The following is a 25,395-nucleotide window of genomic DNA, read 5'->3' as shown; positions in this document are numbered from 1 at the left end:
CAGAATTGCCGCATTTGGGCGAATGATAATCCAAGAGTAATTGCCGAAAAACAAATGCACCCCTAAATAGTGACTGTTTGGTGCGGTTTATGGGCCGGCGGCATCATTGGGCCGTATTTTTTCCAAAATGAGGCCGGTCAGGCAGTTACTGTGAAAAGTGTTCGCTATCGTGAGATGATAACGAACTTTTTATGGCCCGAATTGGATGTGGACGATATGTGGTTTCAACAGGACGGTGTCATTTGTCACACAGCTAACGAAACAATGGCTCTTTTGAGCGAAAAATTTGATGGCCAAATAATCTCACGTCGCGGCGATGTCAATTGGCCGCCAATATCATGTGATTTGACACCGTTGGATTTCTTTATTTGGGATTTTTTGAAAGAAAAGGTGTACCTCGATAAGCCAGCAACAATTCAAGAGCTAAAGGATGAGATAATTCGACACATTAACGACATAGAACCTCAATTATGCCTCAGCGTCATCGAAAATTTGGACCATCGGATGGAGGTGTGCCACCGAGGCCGCGCCAACCATTTTGGCCGATATTTTGTTCCAATCGAGCCATACCAATATTATCATAATAAAGAGAAATGACAATAATTTCTTAAAAAAAAATTGTATTTTATTCAAAATCAACATCGGCCCTTGAAACTTAACCACCCTTTACATCTGTATATCACGCCTGCCTCGGATTTTGGAAAATTTAAGCTTGAAGTAATTTTTAAAAATTTGAAAAGGTAAAAGAGGGTAAAAAAAAAATTAAAGTTGACGCCATTTTTAGTTTTTTGATTTGGCGTAATCCGATAGCGACATTCTAACTAATGAAGAATTTTTTTAATTTGTTTGTTTTAGATCAGTACAAGGGTTGGAATCATGTCAACCATGGAGCACCGTTTTTTATGTAGCCCCCCACTCCGCCGGCCTGTAATTCCACGATTCTTTTGTTTTTAATTTTTTTTTTATCTTTTTTAATTAATTTTTTTTTATCTTTTTTAATTAATTTTTTTTTTTTAATTTTTTGTTTAATTAATTATTTTTTTATTTTTTTTTTATTAATTTTTTTTATACTTTTCCAAATTAATAAAAACCATAAAAAAATGGATAGTAAAAATGTTTTTCATTTTTTTTTTATCTTAGTTTTAAAAATACCTAAAATTAAGGCGTCTAGACCAGAATACCCCCTTAACCAGGGTTTGAGGGCACAAAAAAAAGTGTTGGAATGCTAAAAAAATTAAAATTATTCCCAGTTAAACAAAAATTCGGTATTAAAGATTCTATAACAATTAGTGTAAAAATTTAATTTAGCTGCGAATACGAAAAAAAGAATGAAACTTTAAAGAGCAAAAAGTTATTCAAAAGTATTACTAAAGAGCAGTAACTAGTAAGTAGTATGTATGTATGTATTAGAGTAACAGTAATATGTATGTATGTAGGTACTTTAGTATGTACTATTTAGGACAAGTTACTTAAATATTAAAAGACAATTTCGAATACTAAATTATTTATTTTAGTTTAAGAGAGAGAAATGAAGTAAAAATTGGTTTGAAATGAATTTTGTTTGAAATATTGTTTGTTTTTTGTTCTATAAACCAGTACCCTAATGTACAGTTGGTGAAGCAGATGCAGCAGGTGTAACGAGATGAGACGAAGCTAGGCGAGGCGAGACGAGACGAAACATGCTGGTTTGGTGACAGCTAATGGCGACAGCATACAGCAGCGCGCAAATGTGCAGTGAAGTGATGGGGCACTAGGCAATGGAGTGTTTGTTGGTCAGCAGAAGTTATGATTCCTACAATTCTCAATACTGCAACTTGATACTTGATGATTCTTCTTCTTCTTCACTTATGCATGCACTTGCTTCTTTTCTTTTCTATTCGATATCTGGTTATCTAATAATCCTTATCTTTGCATTGCAATCAGCTGGTGTAGTAGAAGAGGAAACTTCCTTGCCATTTCAGCACTTCTTCTACATATATACAACCATAACTACACGCCAACTACGACGGCCAACTCCGTTGTTTCAAATGGTGTCTGTATGTATGTGTGTACGGTTCGTTCAGGCAACAATTCGTGTTCAAAAACGTCAACGTTTTGACGCCATGTAACTGCAACAGCGACTAACATAGTCGTTTTTATCGTTAGATCTCGCTTTTACTTTCATACACGAATAATTTTCATATTTTCATATTTTATTAATTCAGTCTTTTGTTTATTTTCTAAGTATACGCGTATTTTTTCAAGTCGTTCAAGTGTTTCGTATTTGTGCATTTGCAAAGTAACGAAGTTTTTTTTTTGGGTTTTTTTTTTAGTTTTTTTGATGGCATCGTTCGACGCGCGCAACATTTGCAATTGTCAATAGTGAAACAGCTTGAAGTTCTATTATGCACTCGCATTACGTGAATATAATTTCGCGTTTCAATTCATTTGATATCAACCACAAATACCTAAATTGCTAAGAGAAGGGGGAAAATAAAGTAAAAATATTTTGTGATTAGTGTTGAACAAAATCCTATTGGAGTGAGTTAATGACTTAGCTCATTATTGTGATTTGCTGATTTTTGCATTTATTTTAATTGGATTTCTTTATATTTTGCTTCAAATGTTAACAACACAGAGACATTTTTTTACAGATGTATGTACATTTTTTTTTTGTTACACCCTTTTTTTGCGTTTAACCAGATTGAAGGGTTAAGGGTTTTGTACTTTTTCATAACATATTTTTTTTTTATTATTTTTTTTTTTTTTTTTAATTTTTTTATTTTTTAATTTTTTTTTTTATTTTTTTTCTTTTTAACTAATTTCAAAAATTTTAGTTAATTTCAAAAATTTTAATTAATTTCAAAAATTTTAATTAATTTCAAAAATTTTAATTAATTTCAAAAATTTTAATTAATTTAAAAAATTTTAATTAATTTAAAAAATTTTAATTAAAAAAAAACTTTTGTTTTTGGTTTTTTTGTTTAAATTGCCTAATCACAGAAGCAATCAAGCCAAAAACACACTGAACGTTGTAAAGCTGCCTATCAAATAAAATGCGGGGAGATCCTGTTTTAAAAAACTGTTTTAGTTTTATATCATCGTTGCTTGTCTGTTGAAAAATCAAGTCTTCCATCTTTGAAAATCCAATTCGTTACCGTTGATTGCTTTTTTTTTATTTCTTTTTTCTTCTTCTTCTTCCTCTAAAAATTCAAGTTCAATTAAAATTTGTTTGAAGTAGACGTCAAAGCAACTGCAATTCAAGTACTTTGCGGAAACTGAGCTGGAAAGCGTTTTTTAAAGGCTTATCTGTCTAGCTGCCTGTTGTTGAAGTCATTGTAATTCTGGGAGGGAGAATACAATACAAGCTGTTTTTTTTGTTTTTGTTTTTTTTTGGTTTTTTTTTTTATAATTTTTTTTTTTTATTTTGCTGCATCGTTGGCGCTCTATCGCATGCCAAATGTAATCAAGAAAACTCTGCTCCTTCATTCATGCATCACCCATTCACACCAGCTTTACTACTAACTGCGAACAACTAACTCCAGCTTCTTATTGTTGTGTATAACAAGAAAAAGAATGCGACATTCGGTCAAATCAATTACCGTTTACCGATTACCGACTACCGAAAACAAAGAAACCGTTAAACCAACCACTACATTTGTTCAAGCGAAACTGATATTACATAGAAAAAAAAATAAAAAAAAGTAAAAATAAAACAAAGTATCTGTGCCTAAAGAAAGTACAAAAATTATTAACGCAAAAACAATCACACATCAAAGTTGTCTGGATTAGATTCGGCAATGGCGTTGCAAGCAGCGACGTTGTAGCAGATAATTAACGTTGCTTAAAATCACAAATAAAAAAAGGAAGATGCGTTTTTTTCTTCTTCTTTTGCTCTGCTCGGTTGTGCACTTGCTTTGACATTTTTGGTCACTTTCAAGTTGACTCTGTGTGGCAGTGAGCTGAATTCGGGATATCGTCAGCAGAAAAAAAGTAGAAAATCCCAACAAAAATAGTGCATAACTTTTGTTTTATCATTGCTTTGAAGGCTTTGACGGCAATCGCTGGTTGTTGTATGCTTAGTTATTATAATAATATTGTAGTAAATTAACTGTTATATAGTTTGCACGCTTAAAATTAGATTTCGTCATTGGACTTAGAAATTAAGCGAAATTTATGCGATATTTCAATTCATTTTTTCAATTGCTAATTTTGAATTTTAAAAAAATTTAATTAATTCATTTAATAATAATAGTAATTACGCTAAGGTATTGGCTTATGTAGTTTTACTTGCTTTTACTACTTTGCAAGAAATTCAAATTTGCTGCGCTAAATTATTAAACGAAAATCGCGCATTTGACAATTAAATTTATAGAATTTTAATTTTATTTTTTTTTTGTATTTTAATTGCAAACTAAACACGTAAACGCCAAAGTTATCTCGTCACATCTTCATGAAATATCGCAGTAAATTTCACGCTACCTGTAAAAAATATATGCAGCTATTTTCAGCGTTACGTTGCAACGTTTGGGGCATGAGAACTGGATTTTTAATCACAAATATTTCTTCATAAACGTTTTTAAGTACTAGCACGTACTTATTAGCCTCTTAATGTGTCTGCCTTTAAAATGTTATTCGCTGCAACAGTAATCTAACATTTGTCGCTATTTAAAAACTATTTATGCAGATTTATAAATTTAAAAATACAATTCTTATTATATGCGCTATGTATTTATATCGTTAAATGTTATTGTAATTTTACTTTTTTTCGAATTGTTATGATTTTTCACTTTTACAGTTTTTTTTTTTGTTCTTCAGTATAAACCTTTTATTCTTTCTTATTCTGGCTGCCTGCCTGCCTACCTGCCAACCTACCTATTCGTGTATATTACGCTTCCTATCTGACCTTGCTGGCGCCTGATTATTAAGATTACGTTTCTTTCTTCTCATTTTAAGTTTAAAAAAAATGAATTAAAATCTAAATGGAAAATAAATAAGTAAATACCTTGTGCGCCTGATAAGCTGCCATGCAAGGCAGTGCTTAGTGTCGTGGCAGCTGCTAAGGTCGAATAGCTACCCTTCGGCGTGTAAACAAATGTGTGTGGCTCACTCTTTTTGCCACTGGAAATAATTACCAACTGCACAGTTACAGGCTTGAGTATGTTCTGATGTATATAGGGTGGCACTACGCATATTAGGTGAGTCTGAAAATAAGTACAAAATGCAAAAACAATTTGGTGAGCATTTATGCGATTTCTTCAAAAGCATTGCGTTGCTTACTTGTTGCAAATATTCCTTATCGGGTAGCACTGTTTGTTCCCATAATGCGCCGCCCAAATGCTGGCGTACGGCTAGCTCCGAGGGCGTGTCGCTTGGTGGTCCACTCTCGAAGGTTTCTTGAAAGAGCACATGCGTGTCTTTGAGGAAGTTCTTGCCGATAATGAAGAGTTCGAGGCCACCATCTACTGGGCAGGAGTTAAGTGACTTTTTGCAAATCTCTGGTACGCCTGGTGGTTGTGCTGGAGGGAGGAAGAAAAAGTAAAATTAATGTTTTTTGTTGAATTATTGTAAGTAATTAATCGATGTTATACACATAGATTTGAGCTGAGTTACGAATTGATGAAGTTAATAAAGCCTTACAATTAAATTAAATTTAACTCCTTTGCATTTTCACATTGTCGTGAACGTATTGTGTGTATCTATGTATGTAGCTACTCAATACAGGGTCCGGCACTCGAAGTGTAACCAATTAAAAAGGCCATAAATTTAGTTTGGAAAATTACAATACTTTTATTCAATTCAAAGTAAAAAATATGTGAAAATAATACAAAATTAAAAATCAATTAACTTTTGCTCGATATGACCACCTTTTTCATTGATTATGGCCTTGAGACGGTCCAGAAACGAATCGCAAGCTGCCCGAATGTGCCTTGCAGGTATTTTGGCCCACTCGCTGACAATGGCTTTTTCAGCGCCTCGAGATTGGTGAATCTTTTAGTTCGGACCTCGCTCTGCAAAATGGCCCAAAAAGAATAATCGATCAGATTCACGTCTGGTGATTTTTAGAGCCATTGTGTGGACTTTATGAAGTTCGGAACGTTGTTTTTTAGCCATTCTTGTTTCACTCGACCTTTGTGAGACGAGTGTCTATTGAGAACGTCCATGGTCTACCACTTTGTCTGACCACGGCTTCAAAGCAACCTCCAGAATACTTTCTCGATAATATTTCCCATTTACCTCAACTCCAGGCTCGATAAAAACGATTGGAGAGCGGTTACAGCGGCCCAAATCATTACCTGTGGCGAGTGCTGCCTACTGGTGGCCAATCAATGACTCGAATTCTCGTATGAACGGTCGGTCAAATAAACCCTATCGTTTTGGGGGTTTACGAATTGCTCAATTTGAAAAATTTTGGGCCAAGCGAAGCAACTTCTTCGCTCTCTCAAGACTGACTTGTTGCTGCTTTGGTGTGAGATCATGAGCCTTTTGGATCTTGTTAGGCTTGACTTTGAGATTATTTTTCAGTATGCGGCGGATGCTACGGTCAGATATTTTCAGTTCTTTCGCTATTTGATTGGCACTTCATCGGAGATTTCGCTCAAGTCGCTTCTTCACATCTTGAATCATTTCACGTGACATTGCAGTATTTTGATGACCACCTCCATGACGTTTTGCGATGCTATCAGTATCATTGTAACGAGTAATGGTGCGATAAACAAAATCTTTATTTACTTAAGTGCTCGAGCTCACGAATAATCTTTTATCGCGTTTACCCTCGGCAAAATGCTTCCGCTAATGTAATCAATACTCTGGACTGTCATTTAGCCAACAAACAGACAGCTGCGCGAGCGGCTGAAGTTGGTTACACTTCGACTGCCTGACTCTGTTGTATTTGTTTATTGTTAAAAACATTTGTCCCGTAATTAGGAGAGTATCATATTTATATACCAAAATTAGGTACTCTCGGCAACCATATAATGAAATTCGCATTATGTATGACAACCAGCTACTGACCGGCGGCAAGCGAGCCAGGTAGCGCAATTATCTGTTATTATGTATATGAATGTGTATATGTAGATAATTAATAAGTTTAATAATTTTCCAGATCAGTAAAAATTACGACGAGGAGCAGTTCTAGCGTTTGGTACATTTAACGGAATCCAACCCATCAATTTCAAGGGGGACTCAGACATCTGGGCAAAATCAATTGCAAAATGACAAACAACTAGAACTGGGAAAGAGTGGCAGAGGGTAATTTTTGCAATAAGGTATAATATTTTCATGCACACCACATTTCTTTGGGTGTGGATCAACTATAAGGCGAAATCAAAGAAAAAAAAAATGACTACAAACAACCAAAACTTAAGAGCGACTGATGGAGGTCCAACGAAAGAACGAACAATATCCGCACTATGAAAAGTGGTGGCAAAATATTGTTTTCCAAACAAATATAAAAACACTTTTTTGTTTATGCGAAAATTACTAAGGCACTTTACATGGATTTCGGAAATATGGATTTGTGAATAAAATAGCCACATTTCTATTTTTTTAACTCACTTAGCAACCGGCAGATCACATAAATTGTCTTACAATTTCAGCAAAGTTGTCAATTATTTAAAAAGGTGCTTGTCATGTTTTAGTCACTTGAAACTTGCACTTTATTGCACTAAAATTGAATTTGCAATAAAATTGCAACCTCAAAATTTTTCTAAAAATTCTGTTGAAAAAGTTGTAAAGTTCGATGAAAATTTGTTTAAATTTCCTGAATTTTATACAAAGTTTGGAATTTTTATTCACATTGAATTTGTAAAAGAATAGTCTAATTTTTATGGAAACTTAGTCGAAATTGAATTTAAAACAATTAAATGTTAAAATTTATAATAACAAGAAGGGCGGGGTTTTTGTTCGACGGGCGGGCGTACGTATTATATGTAGTGTATTTCTGCCATGAAAAAGCTTCACACAAAAAATATCTGCCGTTCGAGGGCGGCATAAAACTGTAGGTTCCTGCATTTAGAGAACAAGATCATTATATGGATTTTGATATGAATCTTACTTTTATAGAAAAATAGTGGTGTGCTTATAATTGGGCAAAGGGGAGCATATGAGAAAAAATCGTAAGAGTACGAATTAAGAGTGGTTAGGTTAGATTAGGTTGGGTTGAAGCAGTTGTCCTGTGGGACACACTCAGGCTCATAGCCCATTGTGATGCCGCATGGGGAGCTTGTCCCTATCTCTCCTAAAACCAGTGTGAGCTTTTCAAAAATTTTAGAATATCTCTGATTTCTGCAGGACTGAGATCTTCCAACTCATTAAAAAATTGTTTACCCAGAATAGTAAACCTGCGTCTGGATAGAGCAGAACAGTGGCACACTAGGTGCGAGATGGTCTCATCCTTTGGGCGTGCCTACCTATTAGGCAGTGCTCCGTTATGACTGAGATAAGTGTGCTAAGACTGTGTTTATTTTGGCTTAGCAGAGATTCTGTGCGTTTAGCATTTAGAGTCGGCCACAGTTGACGGGCGATTTTGCAGGTGATTTCATTACACCATTTTTCGTTTGCTTTCCTTACAATTTCTTCAAGGATGAGTAGCTTATATGTTTGTAAGGGTATCCCTATTTCATTGTCTATGTACTCATCGGTCAATTTGGTGTCGAGTCTCGCTAGTTCATCGGCTCTACAGTTACCCTCAATGACGCGATGGCCCGGAACCCATGATACCTTTAAATGAAATGACTCAGCCATCTCGTTAAGAGATGTGCGGCAATTCATGGCTACCTAGGAGGTTGTCGACTGTTTTGTGAGGGATTTGATTGGCGCTTGGCTATTAGTGAAAATGTAGTTATCATTTCCGGAAATCGCATCACACTGTATCAGTGTCGCGGCTTTCATTATTGCCATCAGTTTAGCCTGAAAGACACTACAGTAGTCGGGGAGCCGAAAACTGAAGGAGATCCCCAGATGTTCGGAGGTTAAACGATGACAATATCCGATGAGACGTCCCGTGGCGTGTTTAAGAGAAAGATGCTGCGAAAGATTTTTGGACCTTTGTACGTTAGTAACGGCAAGTATGGAACGATGAGCTGTATGAGCTTTACGCAGTGCAGTGAATAGAGATCTAGCGGTTTCGTTGGCCGGGTCATGTCATCCGAATAGATACAAACGCTCCGGCTCTGAGAGTATTCGATGCGGTACCAGCTGGTGTTAGCAAAGGAAGAGGAAGGCCTCCTCTGCGATGGAAAGATCAGTTGGAAAAGTACTTGGCTTCACTTGTTGTACACAACTGGCGCCGGTTAGCACGAGAAAGACACGAGTGGCGCGCTTTGTTAAGCTCGGCCAAAAACGCTTAGCGGTTATCGCGCCAATCAAGAAGAAGAAGAAGAAGGGTAAGTATTAAAGTGGTGCACAAATGACTTGCTTATTACAAAGCAACAAGTCACACATTGCATGTGACACTGTTTGTGATGACAAAAAGCAATGTAGGCACACAACTTGAACAGCAACGAAGAAAAACTGTCTTCAACAAGCAATACTACTTCGGCTCTATCGACAGTACACGAATTGCACGACGCTGCTTATATGCTTGCATGGCAATAGTAGAAAAACATTCTCATACAAGCTTTGCCGAAAGACATCAAGTACAATGTGTGAATTGGTGTCATATGTATGTATGTACGTAGTGTGTATTAGCACACCTTCGAGATGTATGAAAATTGCAAACATACACATTTCTTCGCTCCCCGCGCACTTTTGCGTATTAAGGGCAGAATATTAATAAATAACGGTAAACTTTCGATGAATAATTTTTAAAGCTATTAAAGTTATGAAATAAGACAGCTTTTAGTAAATTTAAAAGCCAATAAAGTGCACTGAAGAATATTTGCAGGCAAAGTGTAAGTTGTATTCAAATATTAATCAGAATTTAATTTTTATTCTACAAAACCATCATAGCAATCAATTTTTATTCTACAAAACCATCATTAACTGCCTATTTGATTTTAAAATATCAGGAATTAATGTAAGTAAATAATCCACATTTGACACAATTCACTTGTTTGAATTGAATTGTTTTTCATTGCCTTTCAGTGTCATTGCTTTTCTTGCTATCTTGCCGAAATATGTGTGTAGTGACAATGCTGAGAGAGAAACAAGTCATGCAAAAGCATGATTTGGTTTTCTCTCTAGCTGCTATTGCCTGTTACTGTTGGTTGAGAACAAAACACTGCATTGTTGTGTGAATTTAGCAAATGACTTGAAAGCACATATATGTCGACTTGTGCACCACTTTAGTAAGTATGTTTACAATTTTTATCAACAGTTTGAAAATCACAGACGTTTTATGTTATCGCACAAAATGAACAAAATGGCTTAATTCATTACACTAGAGTGGACGACCAATTTTTAAGCCAAACTTAACAATTACTTACTGCAAATTATGGGATTTGAGCACACTTGCAACATCTCCACAGTGCCATCGTCATGTGTCAATTGAGTGCGAAACACCATGCGGCAGCGCGTTGATTTCTTTTTATTCTTCTGTGCCAAATGATCCGGAAAACGATGTTCCACATCAACGTTGCGTTCCTGAATGAATAGAAATAAATAAAAGTAAAAATAAAGTTAATAAAAAATGCTATCACAACTGCCGTCTATGGACAAACCTTAAGTATGCCAACGCAATCGCAAGTAATAGTCATATCCGATTCTGGTTTGAAGTCGATCTCTATGACCATGGTGCCATCCACTTTCTTCTCGTTGCACTGTGTGGAGTTTTTGCCTGCCACCTTGCACGCCTGATAGAACATGTGCGGTGCGACGCGTCCAATATCTGTGCCGATGAAAACTTGAAGCACAGTGGACTTGTTGTAGCCAGTAAGACGGACAATGGGAAAACCGTTGCCACTGCGATCTTTTACAGCGCCACGGCTACCTTCAGTCTGGTATCTGCAAGGATTAGATATAGAAAAAATGGGCAATCAAATACTAAAATAGTGCGTATTTTTGACAATCTTACCGTGCACGGTGCTGTTGCTCTGGTTGCGAGACTATTTCCAATTGCACACGCCCATTTGATGAAGTCACTGCCGTATTTTGCGGTATTGCTGGCTGGCGCTTATGAGCCACTCGAGTCATAGCACGTGGACCAGTGGGTATAAATCTATAAGATAATAAAAGAAGATGGAAAAATATTAAAACCCAAATCAATTTTGCTTTTAAACATTTACTTAAAAAAGTAAAGATGAGCATGAAAGGGGGGAATGACAAGAGTGTGCGTACTTTTGTGTATGTACAGATATGCGAACGTTTATATGTTAGGGCTTATGAATATACACGCGGTGGTGTTTTAAAAGTAAAGTAGGAAGTGTAGAATTTTTAAATTTCTATACATTTAATAAAAAACACACAGCATTGCTGTATGGGAAACTGTTAGTTTAGTGGGCACATAAATTTTGATATTTGCCGTTTGGAATAGTTTGGTTTTTTTTTCGTTTTTTTGTTTTTGAAAACTCATAAAAGTTATACGGAAATTGTGTATTTGCAAGTAGCGAATGCACATTTCATTTTTCAATTGAAGCAAATTAGTCAAAGCAAACAAAATTCTCTTACTTTGTGGGCGCCACTGTGGGTACGACCATCAGCTTGGCTGGCGGTGCTTCAGCAGTTGTTTCCATATTGCTGGCGCTAGCGATTTTCCGTATAAAAGCATCTTCACTGCACGCATCATCATTATCGAGTTCCACATAGCTTTCGAGCTTCCTCTTCTTGCCGCCAAGTTGTTCATCCTCAGCGCATTGTTGGTGTTGTTGCGATTGCTGATTTTGATTGGAGCCAATGTGCGATTGACTATTCGAATCTGAATTCAAGCGCTGCCGGTAGTAATCATTGGAGTCATCAGTGCAAAAATCTTCATAATAATCTTCATCATCGGTGGAGGTGACAAATGGCAACTGTTTATTGGGTGTTGATCTGTTGTAAGTAGTTGGTGGCGAGCATCGGTGGTGTTGTTGGCGTGTTATTGATTGTTTTGTTTTGGCAGGCGGCAGTGATGTTAGAATGTATTTAATTTTGTATTGAATGGAAGCAATTAGTTTTGTGTTTATCAATAAGCTTTTTAAATGATTTGGGACACACATTTTGATCGTAATGCTCAGATACGAGTTTATAAGTATCTACATATTATAATTTTTAATCTATAAAAAATGTATATATTTGCAAGAAACAAGAATTAAAGTTTCAGAGTTTAGAAGTTAAGAACATTTGATTAAACTGATATGAAAACTCCCGAAAGCCAGCAGTAGAAGGAGATAGTAAATGCTGGACTAATTGTAGAAAAGAAAAAAAGCAGCACACCTGGTGAACAAATGAGTTATGGAAAAATCACTGCGCCCCTCGGTTAGAATCTTGAAAAAGGCGAAAGTAATGTACAAGGTAAAGCCTAAAACAAAAAGGACTGGCGGCATAAAAATGTTTTTGGGGGCACCATCTTTTTAATGAGTTAGTGCGTTGGAAGTTACATCCCTAGCTCACTACCAGAGAAAGCTTGGTGACATTCGGTTTAGTGGAAGCGAAGTTATTGCGTCTAAAGCGTGAGTATGTTTGTGTCATCGGTTCAAAAATGAGTTTCAAACAAAGAGCTAATATCAAATTTTGCTTTCGAATCGGTACAACATTTACCGAAACATTTGAATTGCTGAAAAAAGTTAATGGCGATCTCGTGCCAGAGTTCATGAGTGGTTTACACGTTTCAGAGATGGTTGTGAGGACATAAATGACAACGAACATTCGCGCCGCCCAAAATCAGTAATCACCGAAAACTCCATCGAAATTGTTCGTGAATTTATAAAAAATTAACCGAAATCATCATTGAAATTCATGGAATCGCAGTTGAATATCTCCAAAACATCGATTTATCGCATTTTAACTGATCATTTCGGCTTACGAAAGATCTCTGCACGTTTCATTCCACAAAAATTAATTGAGGACCAAAAATTGCTCAGAATTCAACATGCGAAAGACCTCATTAAAGAGGCGAGAAAAGACGAAAACTTGCTTTACAACATTGTTACTGGTGATGAAACGTGGTGTTTTCAACAAGAACCTGAAACTAAGCTTCAAACGAGCCACCACTAAAAAAATCGCGTTTTGAGAAGTCAAAAATCAAGTCAATGTCCATTTGTTTGTACGATTCCCAGGGAATCGTCCACAAGGAGTTCATGTAAACGGGCCAAACCGTCAATGCAATGTTCTATCTTGGCGTTTTGAAGCGTTTGTTGCATCACATTCGTCGAATTCGCCCTGAATAGATCGCACAAAACAGTGTATCTAATCCAAAGGGGACTATTTTGAATAAATAAACTCGAAGTTATCAGAACAAAGCTCCTGTCGTTTCTATTCTAGCTTAGTCTTGTTTATTTTGAACTTCACGTTGTATATTACCCTTTTTGGGTGGCCGAGCTTCTTCACTTATTTGTGACGTGCGTCTTGTTTTGATGTTGTTCCACAAATGGAGGGGCCCACAGTTCGAAGCCAACTCCGAACGGTAGATATTTTTTATGAGGAGCTTTTTCATGGCTATTAGAAAAAAACTTTTTCTTCATTTTGGTGTTTCACGGAGATTCGAACCTATGTCTTCCGAATGCTAGTCACCATTCCATTCGGCTACGGCGAAAGTAATAGCGATAGATTATAAAAAATCCGTAACCGGAGATGGTAAAGATGAAATCGGCGTCATCGCAAGACTGCCGAAAGCCTGTGCTTTATATGAAAACAATTCTCAGCATCGTATTGGCGTACAATAGGTTAGGTTGGTATGGTTGCCCAAGGAATGAGTACACTTGGATGAAGAAAACCGGTATCGTCCTTTGTGATACCATTATGAAGGAGGTGAAGTGGAAGAGAAGGACCGATGGGATGCAGGGAGAGGGCGGGGGGAGGTGGTGCTGGGATGGTTAGGAGGATGGGTTTAGAGTGTGTGGATTACGAACGATGACTGTGCTGTGTTTGCGTCAACCGCTTTGTGCTCCTGATGAAATTCATCAGATTTTTAATGTCAACGCCAGCTTTATCAGCAGGCGTAGTAAAGAAGTAAGAGCCAAGATGCCTGGATCTTAGCCCCACCAGAGTAGGACAGCTAAATAGAAGGTGCTGAGATGATTCCATCCCATTGGCGTACAATACAATCATCAGACCCATTTTGACTTATAGGGCTTTTGTGTGGTGGGAGGTGGTGCACACACAACAATTAGCTCGTGTAGGAATACCAGGGGAGCTCCGACCGACTCCTCGGGCGGCGCTGGAAGTAATCCTTCATATACCACCCATTAATATATAAGTCAAAGGGACACCGGTAGAATCTGCTTCCAGGATTAAAGTAACAGAAGAAAATACACTACCATCTGTGGAACACTTGCAAGACGCATCGAAAACAGATTATCTGGTTCCCAGGATAGATCTGAAAAAAAAAGACTATAAAATACGAGTACCACGAGTATAAAGTACGAGGATTGGCAGACCAGAGTCATATCAGATGATGGGAAGGTTCAAAGACGGGCAATGCCACTGGATCGGAAGTGTACTCGGAACAATTATCCTCAAATTGCTTCGTTAGACTTCCAGACTGGCGTAGCGTCTTCCCAACTGAGACTTACGCTATAGACAAAGTAGCAAAAGCGATAAGACCAATGGACTTACCTTGCCTATTGGCAAACCTTGCCATTTTTGTTAATAGTAAAGCAGCGATGAAGGCACTTACCCCAACGCGCTTAAATTCAAGATGTGTGAAAGAATCCAGGAGATTGCTCTCGCTTATCCAACAACACAACACCACACTTTGTTGGGCTCCTGGCCAATCAGCGAGTGGTAGAGGACATAAGCATTCCTCTAAACCAACTATACACTGCGATTGTCTTGGGCGTTTTATGCAGCCTCCGAACGGCAGATATTTTTTATGAGAAGCTTTTTCATCGCAGAAGTGCCCTCGGAGGTCTGCTATTGCTTGCCGAGGGGCAACTATTATTACAATGAACGTTTTGATTTTGCTATTTCATGCACGGAGATTCGAACCTACGCATTCCCGAATGGGAGTCATGCACCAATCGATACGGCTACAGCGGGATTTAAAGCTGCATACCGTTCGCCGGTGCCGCCAACAGGTTCGGCTCCTAATGAGTATTTTTCCACTTCGTATTGACAGTTACAAAAATTCGTGATTTGATCATTTCTTGACTCTTTAAACTAGCGTTAAAAATATTTTTTTTTATTTTAATATTCTAGTAGTTGATAACCGGTACGTTTCATAAAAGAGAAACGAGAGGAGGCAGCATAAGAAGAATTAACGTGTTATCGTGAACGAAGCAGAAAAGCAGAAGAGGTGGCGCTGTATAATGAAAAATTCAAACAAAAAAATATTTTAAAAGAAGAACGACCAAATGAAATAAAAGTTTCGCCGCATTGTTAGAAGTAAAAACGGAGATGCTCAACAATCATAATTCATCGATTTCGTTTCGTTAACTAAAGTAAAACTAACTTACACATAGATTCTGGGCAAAAAGTGACACGAATTTATCAATGAAACGAAAATGGTTTAACTATTGGTTGATCGTCATTTTTTGGGTTTTTTTGTTTTTCCTTGTTCACTCCTCTCGGGAGCATAAGGCCTCGACAAGACTCAGTCTTGCATTGGTTTGGTTAATCTATTTTGATTTCTGACAGGGTATGTGATTAGCCTGCCGCTACCAGTCCTAAGTAGTGGGAATGTCCACTTGTCGTTGATTAGGAAAAACGCCTTCTTTACTGCTCGGAGCGCCATCTGTGTTTCACATTTTTCTCCCACAGAAGGATCGCACAGATGGTTGAGGACTTCGTTAAATTATGTGTGTCTGCGCTATTACCGCGGTTGCCCGCCCCCTCTTGGGGACGCCATTGATGCAATGCGTAACTGTGTGTTTTTGCTTGCGCTGACTATTGCGAGAGTAAAGATGGAAAGGATAAGTTTTTTGGGGTTGGGGAATGAGATTTTTTTTTATTAAGAACAGGGAAAGTAGGTAAATTTGAGAAAGTGCGAGGACCGTGCATTACGGGGGATTCGAACCCACACCCTTTCGGATGGCAGGCTAGTGCGCTTACGCCAAACTACCGAGACCGCCACAGTCATCTCAAAATACTTTCCTCGAATGGCAACTTGAGTCTTAGGAACAGAAAATAGTCACATGAGCCCAAATAAGATGAGTACAGAGCTTACGGATCGGTGAAACCGTGGGTGGTCAATCATGATCATGGTTATGGTCACAAGATGTGTTTTCAAGGCTCGCGTGCTTTAACGTGGTGAGAAAACGACGAGTTTTTTAAGCTCTTGAACGCTCGAACGCTTCAGTAGACTCACAGAAAACTCTTTATTTACTGCTTGGCCTTGCCGCTATCTCAATCGAGTTTATGGTAGTTTTTTGGTCCTAGTCTCGACATTCCGCTGATTGTTGTTTCCTATCGATGCCACATTCTTTGGCCTCGCGTCACTGGTAATGATGCTTCGACAATATTTAGGCCCGCAGGAAGTGATGCACACTTCTCCACACTTCAACTCAACTTATTCTTAACTCGTTGAGCGCGGTAGTGAATGTCACTATACTTCGTATGCGAAAGTTTTTAATGTTGTTCCAACAGCTTACTACATCTCGAACTCGCCGATAATATCAATTAGTGAATTAAAGGACTTGGGTGTTTATTTTGACTCCAAGCTCAATATCATAACCAACCTAAATGTTATTATTTCTAAATCGTTTGCAATGTAGGCCTTTATTCATCGAAATAGTTCTTCGTTTTCTGATCCTTATACTCTCAAACTGTTGTGCTCGTCCTTAGTTCGGTCCAGGTTAGAACATGCGGTATTCGTTTGGAGACCGTTTCATGCAATCTATATTAATAGATTAGAGTCGGTTCAGAGAGCTTTTGTCCTTTTTGCTTTGCGCTCGATGAAATCTATTATTCTTATTCTTCTTCCTTAGCTGTTGATTTCTCTTACAATAAGTTTACTTTTAAGAAGTTACTTTTAAGTATCTTGTCATAAGGTCCTAATTTTCATTTACCTATGTAATAGTCTGTAAGCCTCTTGTTTGTTGATTATTTAAAATTAATAAATTTCTTACCTTTTTCGCGGTATGCGATAATGTAATATTATCAGCGATCAATTCCATGTTCCTCTTACAAGAAGTAACTGGACAAAAAGATCAGTTACGGAATTTCGGAGACAATGGACTGTCGCAGCGAGTAGATGAAAGAATTCCACTTCGGAAAGGAAAAAATGTTCGTAAATTACAGAAAAAGTAAGGAAACGTCCACAAAGTTCTTGACGGACGTCCATACTGTTCTGGTTGTTATGATTATTTGAACCTAGGTGAAATGGTTGAAGTGCCAGTCTGGCACTCCTCAAGTAGCACTAAAGCGTCGTTTTGAGTCTAAGAAAGCCAAAAATGTAACAAAAAAACTTGTTACATGCTTAGAATGCTTTAATAAATCTAATTAAAAGCCTACTTGGCTGCAATTATTCAGGTTACATTTATCGTTTAACTTTAATACCGTCGGCCTCAAGGGACTCGGGTCGCGCTCAATGTGTCAAAAGATCGCACGTTACGCTCTGCACCCATTTGTGGAATATCTAACTCTCTGATGCTGATACAAAGATTTTTGAAAACAATTTTCTTAACTTTCGCAATCTTCGCGCCTAAGCCACAGCGATGGAAGAACGACCAGAACCATATTTTATTAGAATGACAAAGTTTCCAAAATTCACACAGATGTTTTGCCCAACTAAATTTCCTCCGTACCGATTTGAAGAATACACCAATATCGACTGCAATTTTCTTAACTTTCTCAATGCCTAAGCCACAGAGATTGAAAAACAACCGAAATGATATTTTGTTAGAAAGACAAAGTTTCTAAATTTCGCACAGATTTTTTGCTCCACTAAATTTCGGCATAACAAAATTTGCAAAATATAGTAAAAAAAAGACTTGATGACGAAAAATAATATATAAATGGGTACTTTTTGAACAGAAGTTGACATTTTTGCTAGAGCAGATCGTTACGTTCAGTTACAAAAGTTTATAACCAACTCAAACAAACCAAAACCACTTCTCAAAATGTTTCCATATAACTAAATAAATATAAAGTAAATACTTCAAATTAAAGCGAATGAAAAAAGAAAAAAAAAAAACGAAAAAAATAAATTTAGTAGAAACTCAAGTGAAGATCCAAAAGCAACGATACTGTCAAGCCCATCAAGCACAGAAAACCTGAAAGGTTGAGGTAGACATATAAAAGTATCTACATTTATACATAGATTGCATTCGTATATATGTATGTATGTATGCGTATAAGCAATGCCTACTTATACGCTTTTCAATTTTAATGATCGCATCGCCGACACGCTACAAACATGAGCTGCCTCAACAATAAATACTTAAAGACTTAAATACTGATGAACAAGCATACGCGGCGTTCAGTTGTGCATGGCCTGTAGGAAAAAACTGGATCAGTGAAAAAGATTCTGATTCACAGCACCAGTGTTAATTCATCAATTACTTATACAAACCAGTTCGTCAATAATGTCGCAGTGTCAACGAGCTTATCGCAAATGATATTGGGAACAACGGCTTCTTACATTATTTGTTCGAGTCAGAATGGGAAGATGGCGGGCTTTATTTTGAAATTCAAAATATGTATGTACATATATAAGCAATTATGTTACTTTCGACTTTTAACCCTCCGTTAGGCGCGATGTTTTTTGCAACAAGTAGAGACGCGATGTATCAAATGGACAAAATTATAATTAAATTATAAGCAAATCTATTACTTTACAATAATGCAACAAAATTCACAATTTATTGGGAGAAGAAAATTACAGAAAATTTTAACGTAAATGCCAAAGAAAGAAAAAGATTTGATATTATAATTACAGCAAGAAAATAGCCGTTTATTCCAACTAGACTAGATTTAATATTACAGTCTGTGTCAGAAGAAAAGAATCGGTTTTTTTCTTGCAACTTCAAGATATATTACGTTCTACTTTTTGCTGCGCAATAGTCACACTCAAGGGCTACGACGCCAGCGCTAACTCAGCTTAGTGTCGTTCGAAACTTTCCCCTAAGCGCAATCAAACAGAAATGAGTGAGAAGTACGCGAAGCGTTTTGAGGCGGTATTTTTTTGCACGCATTAGAAAGGGCCGAAATTATCTTACGCCGCGGCTGCAAAAGTGATTAAAAAATCAAAAAGTTTATTCTGATGTAGAATCAGCGGCATAAAGAGTACAAAAATGTTTATGACTTTTCCGAGCGTGGGTTGAAGCGAGTGACGACAAAAGAGCAGGATAAAGTGATCGTCCAATTTTTTAAACGGGACTCTTCTTTGTGACTACGCCTAGCACAAATGGAATAGATGTGAGTATCAACACCATCGAACGTCGGCTGAAGGCGGCGAACATATCCTAACGTCCCACATCATCAAAACCACTGCGCTCAGAAAAACACATTAAAAAACAAAAAAAAACAAGAAAATGGCGTCACTGTATTGGACTAGCCGTCCCAGCCCCCAAACGCAAACCCCATTGAAAATGTGTGGAGAACTATGAAAACATCTTCCCGGAAGGCCAGTCCATGATTTAAAGCAACTCGTTCATCAAGTTCGCAAAATCTAGAGTTGTTTGTCGACGAGCTACGCAGAAAAGCTGGTTTAGAGGATGAAGATGACAGGCTATACTCGACATTGATGGAGACTATACGGCTTATTGAGTAATTGCGACTCGTAGTTTTGTACATACTTTCATGTAAAAAAAATTTAAATATATATTTCGCCCTCATGGCCTTGTGTGCCCTCTACTCATCACAGTACCTCATCCAGACCCAGTTCCCTTATTAAATTGAGGATAGAGCTGGGTTGGATTGAGCGTTTATGCCTTTCTTCCAGCTGCAGTTGGACGAGATGTCTCAACCTTCTCCGCACTTTAGCGGTACATTCAAAGAGAAGGTGCATTGGAATCTTCTGGGATAGGTCGCAAAAACGACAAGAGTTGACAGACCATATCTCGATCATGTGCAGATATTTCTAAATAGTAGATTTGTCTGCAGGGTTTGAGCACATTTGTAATTGTAACCATTTACAGCACAACACCGAAACACGAGAACGGAGAGTAAATATAGTACAACAACAAAAATGTACATAAAGCCAAGCGATAGAGAGCAAAGAGGCTTTATGAGAAGCTTTTTCGTGTTTCAGGTTTTAAGAATTCACAGAACAAGCGTCCATCACATATTTATCACACACACATACATAGATAGACACATTTTTAATGCAGAACATTATTGCATTTAATCATGGAACCCTGAAACCAGTTTTTATACAGAAAATAATTTAAACAAACATAAAAAACGAATGAATTTATTCAAATTTAAATTCAAATAGTTTCAATGTACTCGATGCGTACTCGCCAAAATGATTTCTATTTACAATAAATAGATTTCCACAAAGTAAATATACATAGTAAACTGGCGCATAACTTTAAACGTTTTTTCACACTTCTGGCATGTAAATTCATTTGACATGTTATGGGTATGATATTTATTAATAGTAAGCTCAATTATTACTAACGTCAATAATTGCATGGCAGCTGCGAAGCAAAGTGCCTACCAAATTTCTTGTCAAAGCTGTTTCGAAGTGTGAAAACGCCTAGATTCGATTGGGAACGAATTAGCATTAGATGCTGCTGAGGGTTAATTTAGAGCGATGATGTAATTTAATTTAACGTTGACTGTCAGTGTAAAGCCTACTGTGAAGTCTGGTATCATTATGCCCCTGTCCCAATCGACGTTTATCTTTCTATTGGGTTGTTCGGAAAGTAAGTTCCTTTTTTTTTTTGTGGATATATCGAGCTTCGAGGTTAAACCCAGGCCTTTCAGGTGGTTATGAACAGTTATGAATTCGATAAATTTAACTTCTCACCGATCTTACGTGTTGTTATTAGCTTCAACCGGCCTTCCAGATCGTGGTGCATCTTCGATGATCGATGAACGAAAGTACGCCAAGTAACAGCGGCCACAGGTGTGTCGACCGGAACGGCAGTTAATATTTTACATGATAAGTTGCCGATAAGAAAATTGACGTCTCGATGGGTGCTTTGATTGCTAACAAGCAACAACAAGCGGATGCAACTGTTAACTTCGAAGCAGTGTTTGAAGCGATTTAAGCGAGATCCGAAGGAATTTGTGCATCGAGTTGTCACCGTTGATGAAACCTGGATTCATCATTACACACCAGAAACTAAGTAACAATCAAAACAATAGATTTCTCGCGGTGAATCTGCACCAAAGATGGGGACGACAGTCCCATCGGCCGGAAAAGTCATGGCGCCGATTTTTCGCCGTGCGAACGGCGTCATCGCTTTGGATTTTTCAAAAAAAAGAAGAACGATGGCTTGAACATACTACAGTGAGTTATTGGACCGCTTTCACAAAAAATTGAAGGAGACACGGCCGCATTTAGCGGGAAAGCAGGTGCTGTTTCACCAGGCCAACACACCAGAACATCCATCCGGAGTTGTCGTCACCAAATTGCTTGAATTGCGTTATTCGCACCCGATCTGGCTTACTGCGACTTTTTCTTGTTCTCTATCATGAAGAAATGGATCGCCGGAAAAAAATTTAGTTCACACAAGGAAGTTATCGCCGAGACAGAGGCGTATTTTGAAGAGTTCAACAAATCCTATTTTTGGAGGGGTTGAAAAATGGCCGGAGCGTTGGTAGAAGTGTATCTTTCTAAAAGATAGGTAAGTGAAATGGTTGAAGTGCCGGTCTGGCACTCCTCAAGTAGCACTAAAGCGCTGTTTTGATACCATTATGAGACCTTCAACAGACAGATATCTACAGCCAGCCAGAGCTGTTAATATAATGGAGGAGATTGAGATTGATTGGATTTAGGTTGGCGCACTGCCCCAGGCTATCGAAGAAAGGGGCGCCCAGTGATCTTAGTCGTCTAGCTGCCAAACCCGGACATTTACAGGGAAAATGCTCGAGAGTTCTTTCTCTGAAATTGTAAAAGGAGACTATGTTGAAAAAAAAAATTTTTTAAATGGTGTCTTCATTTCTAACACGGATACTTATTGCAGGCCCGTCGAATATTGACTAACGCGAAAGCATTTAAATTGTACGTAAAACCTGCCAACATCTTGTTCGCGAGCAGCACCGGAGATGACTTCCCACGACAAAGGGGTTTACGTTACCGCAACGACCCGGATGACGAGCACAACAGGAGTAAATATTTTATAGCATTTTCGTTTTATTTTTAAGTTTAAAAATGCGTTTTTCCAATTTCAGATGGCAAGCACAAAGAATAAATGGCAGCTAATACCCATATTTGTCGTCTGCGATCCATCTTTTACTGACAAAACTAACCAATAAACAAATCAGCTGTTCACTAACCCGCGTAACAACCGTCTGTGACTCCCACTCCAACTTTAATCAGAATTAACGCCGCCGTTTGTCTAGGCTTTTCGTGTTGCCGCCCAATTGAAGGTTCATATATTTGTGTTTTTTTTTTATATGTTAGTCTTTTCATGGCAGAATGAAAGAGTTCTTTGATGTCTAATGCCCGCAGGGAGAATCGCACATTATCTTGTTTTTGAAAAAGTTTAGCGCTAACATGAAATTGGTGAATAGAACATCTGGTATACTTTTATGGCATTGTTTGAGTTAATACCACTTTCGTTTTTTATTTAATCACACCGATTTATAATACTCTCGCGGTTGACAACAGATATTTTAGCAACAACAAAATACTTTATTTATTCGCACTTAGCACTGATAAGATCATCATTTATTGCCCGTTATTGGTGTTGAGGCTGTACCGCCTAAGTACTACTCCAATGCTCAGAAAACGTTATGACAATTTTTCTTGTTTTTTTGTTTTGTTTTCGTCATTTCGACTGATAAGATATCGATAGCTACAGAGCGCATCTAAACGTACATAAACGAGTGTACAGCACTCGGCGAATAACGATGCAAAAACAGTAAATATACAAATTAAACACTGCTGTAACAGCAGTGTAGAACATGAACAACAACACCTGCTTAGAATCAACAAGCTCAGAGTGCAATATTTACAATGAATCTACATCTATGTATGTATGTATGTATGTATGCACAAGCACATACACATGCACGCTGCAGTAGCGAATTTGTTTGCATTTTCAACCAACTCACACAATCGTGCATGCAAATGAACATACAGTAGTGGCCATAAAAATTCGCACACGAATTCACAAAAGCTACTTTAATGTGAAGTTGAAACTATTCAATAATGTCGAAGGAGAAAAATTGCACCCCAGCACTTCGAAAAGCAATCATAGAGTTGGAAAAGACTTCAAAACAATTAAACATTTCAAACGTTTCTTCTATAGTTTGTTTATTTTCAATTGAGAATGTCATCTAAACGTATTATTTACCAAGTAATAAAAAAACATTTCAAAAACGATGGTTTCTAACGCTTTGAAAGATGTTTTCGAGTATAAAACAGCAGAAAACGTTTCCAGAAAAAAGAAAGCACGAAGGACTACTAGCCGGATAGGATGATCGTAATAGCTTAAACAGACGGAATTGTAGTGTGAAGGCCGGTGTGTGACACGGATTAGTGAACAGCTGATTTGCTTATTGGATAGTTTTGTTAGTAAAATATGGAAATACAGGTATTAATTGCCCTGATACTAAGAAATAATTATTTATTTAAAAAAATCTTAAATTACAATTCCTCAAACTGCACCGAAATATCAACACATGTAATATAATTTCGAACGTGTTGGTGCAAACTAGTATTGCATCCAGCCTTCTTATTCTTATATTTAAAAGTTTCATTCACAACAGATATTAACTGTTATTTTGAACAATATTTCCATTGAAAATTCCTCTAATTCGCTTAAATTATAAGAATTAAGTTTAGTTGTGAATCCGCATAAGTTACACTTAATTTCTGAGATAATTCCGAATTAAGTCGTTAATCCAGATTAACGCCACCATCAGTTTAGGCTGTAAGACGCATTGCACAAATCGTAGAAGAAGATTAGCCCAAAAACCTTTTAAGAACGTCAACGGTCAATTAAGTGGGAGCCAACACCAACGTAAACTTTGTTTTACATATTAAAAAATTAAAATTTTTGGCTTCTATTATCAAAATAGGATCTCAGGAAGAGCGCTGCTGACATCCATCGTGCAATTTTGTTCACCTGGAAAAGCCAATAACGAAAAGAACAGTGGCGCTTCGATTGGCAGAAGCAGGGCTTTACGATCGACTGGCACGGAAGATGTCAAGTGGAGCGTTCGTCCCCATATTCAACACACTAATCATAAAGCACGGGGGAGGCTGAATACTCGTGAGGGCCTACTTTTTGTGGAACGGTGTCGGACCTAATTCATCGTATTGAAGGTAATATGGATGCGGTCAAGTATGCGCTCAGATGCTTCAAAATGTAATGCTAACTTATGCGGAAGAGAATTTAGCGGTGATTTGGTAATTACAACAAGACCGAATGATCCGAAGCACACTTCTCGTGGGCATACAAGTTTTTCGAATGCAATTCGATCACGGTTCTGAATTGGACATATTTGAGTGCCGACTTAAATCCAATAGAACATCTTTGGAACGACGTAAAAAATGCACTCAGTACGCAGAATATAACAAATTTGGATTAGTTATTTAAAAACGACCAAGGCAGCATGGGAATCCATTCCTGTTGCACGTTTAGAGGTTTAATGATGTCAATGTTAATGTCAAAGGCGCTGTGCAGCAGTAATAAAGCAAAAAGGATTTTCAATAAAATACTAATTTATACTTTTGCCATACGCCTGTATTTTTTATGATTTAACTTTTTTAGTTCGTAAGCATTTTTCTCGAAGGATTTTCGAATTTCATTAATTTTTGTCAATGAAGTCAAAACATTTCTGTTTTTCTTAGACTGAGGTACTGGAATTTATGCTAAAAAAGTTCGTCAACAACTTCAATATGCCAGTTGAGCCGCTCGATCTTCTTTGAGCGGAGCCTAACAACCCAAACGAGTAGATTGGGAAAATTATGTTCTCTCAGGCGCGTTCAAAATGTATCTTTTTGTTTATGGCGATACTTCTTTTGTAAGGAAAAGGTAAGTTGAACACTATAGCGACGAGTGAGTTCGATGAATCATAACCAAGAGTAGGGTCGAATGGTCCTGGCGTGATTTTACTACTATAATACTGAATGTTAGGGGAACAGTGAATGTTATGAAGCAGGGATGGCTGCTTGTGAAAAGCTTGATGGAAGGCCAGTACTAGCAATCAATTATTTTTCCAAACGATTCTGCGTCCAGAGTCGTTCTGCCAAAATGATATGTTTACAATATAAAACCA

At 37.4% G+C, this 25,395-nt stretch overlaps 1 protein-coding gene across 5 annotated transcripts in view; it reads right to left on the bottom strand.

Annotated features, from left to right (window-relative positions):
• Positions 1-25,395, bottom strand: part of LOC128857242 (nuclear factor of activated T-cells 5) — an 85,000-nt gene that overhangs the window by 16,324 nt on the left and 43,281 nt on the right. For 4 of the 5 annotated variants that reach the window (XM_054092897.1, XM_054092896.1, XM_054092898.1 and 1 more), the window contains 6 exons: positions 11,587-11,946; positions 10,994-11,137; positions 10,641-10,923; positions 10,407-10,563; positions 5,260-5,498; positions 4,985-5,183 (listed from right to left, as the gene is read on the bottom strand). In XM_054092897.1, the coding sequence (XP_053948872.1) occupies positions 4,985-5,183; positions 5,260-5,498; positions 10,407-10,563; positions 10,641-10,923; positions 10,994-11,137; positions 11,587-11,946 (1,382 nt within the window). The remainder of the gene's footprint in view (positions 1-4,984; positions 5,184-5,259; positions 5,499-10,406; positions 10,564-10,640; positions 10,924-10,993; positions 11,138-11,586; positions 11,947-25,395) is intronic. The other variant, XM_054092900.1, reaches the window with a different exon arrangement.

This window comes from Anastrepha ludens, chromosome 3 (genome assembly GCF_028408465.1).
Source record: "Anastrepha ludens isolate Willacy chromosome 3, idAnaLude1.1, whole genome shotgun sequence".
NCBI lineage: Eukaryota > Metazoa > Arthropoda > Insecta > Diptera > Tephritidae > Anastrepha > Anastrepha ludens.
This window is presented reverse-complemented; position numbering and strand designations above follow the sequence as displayed.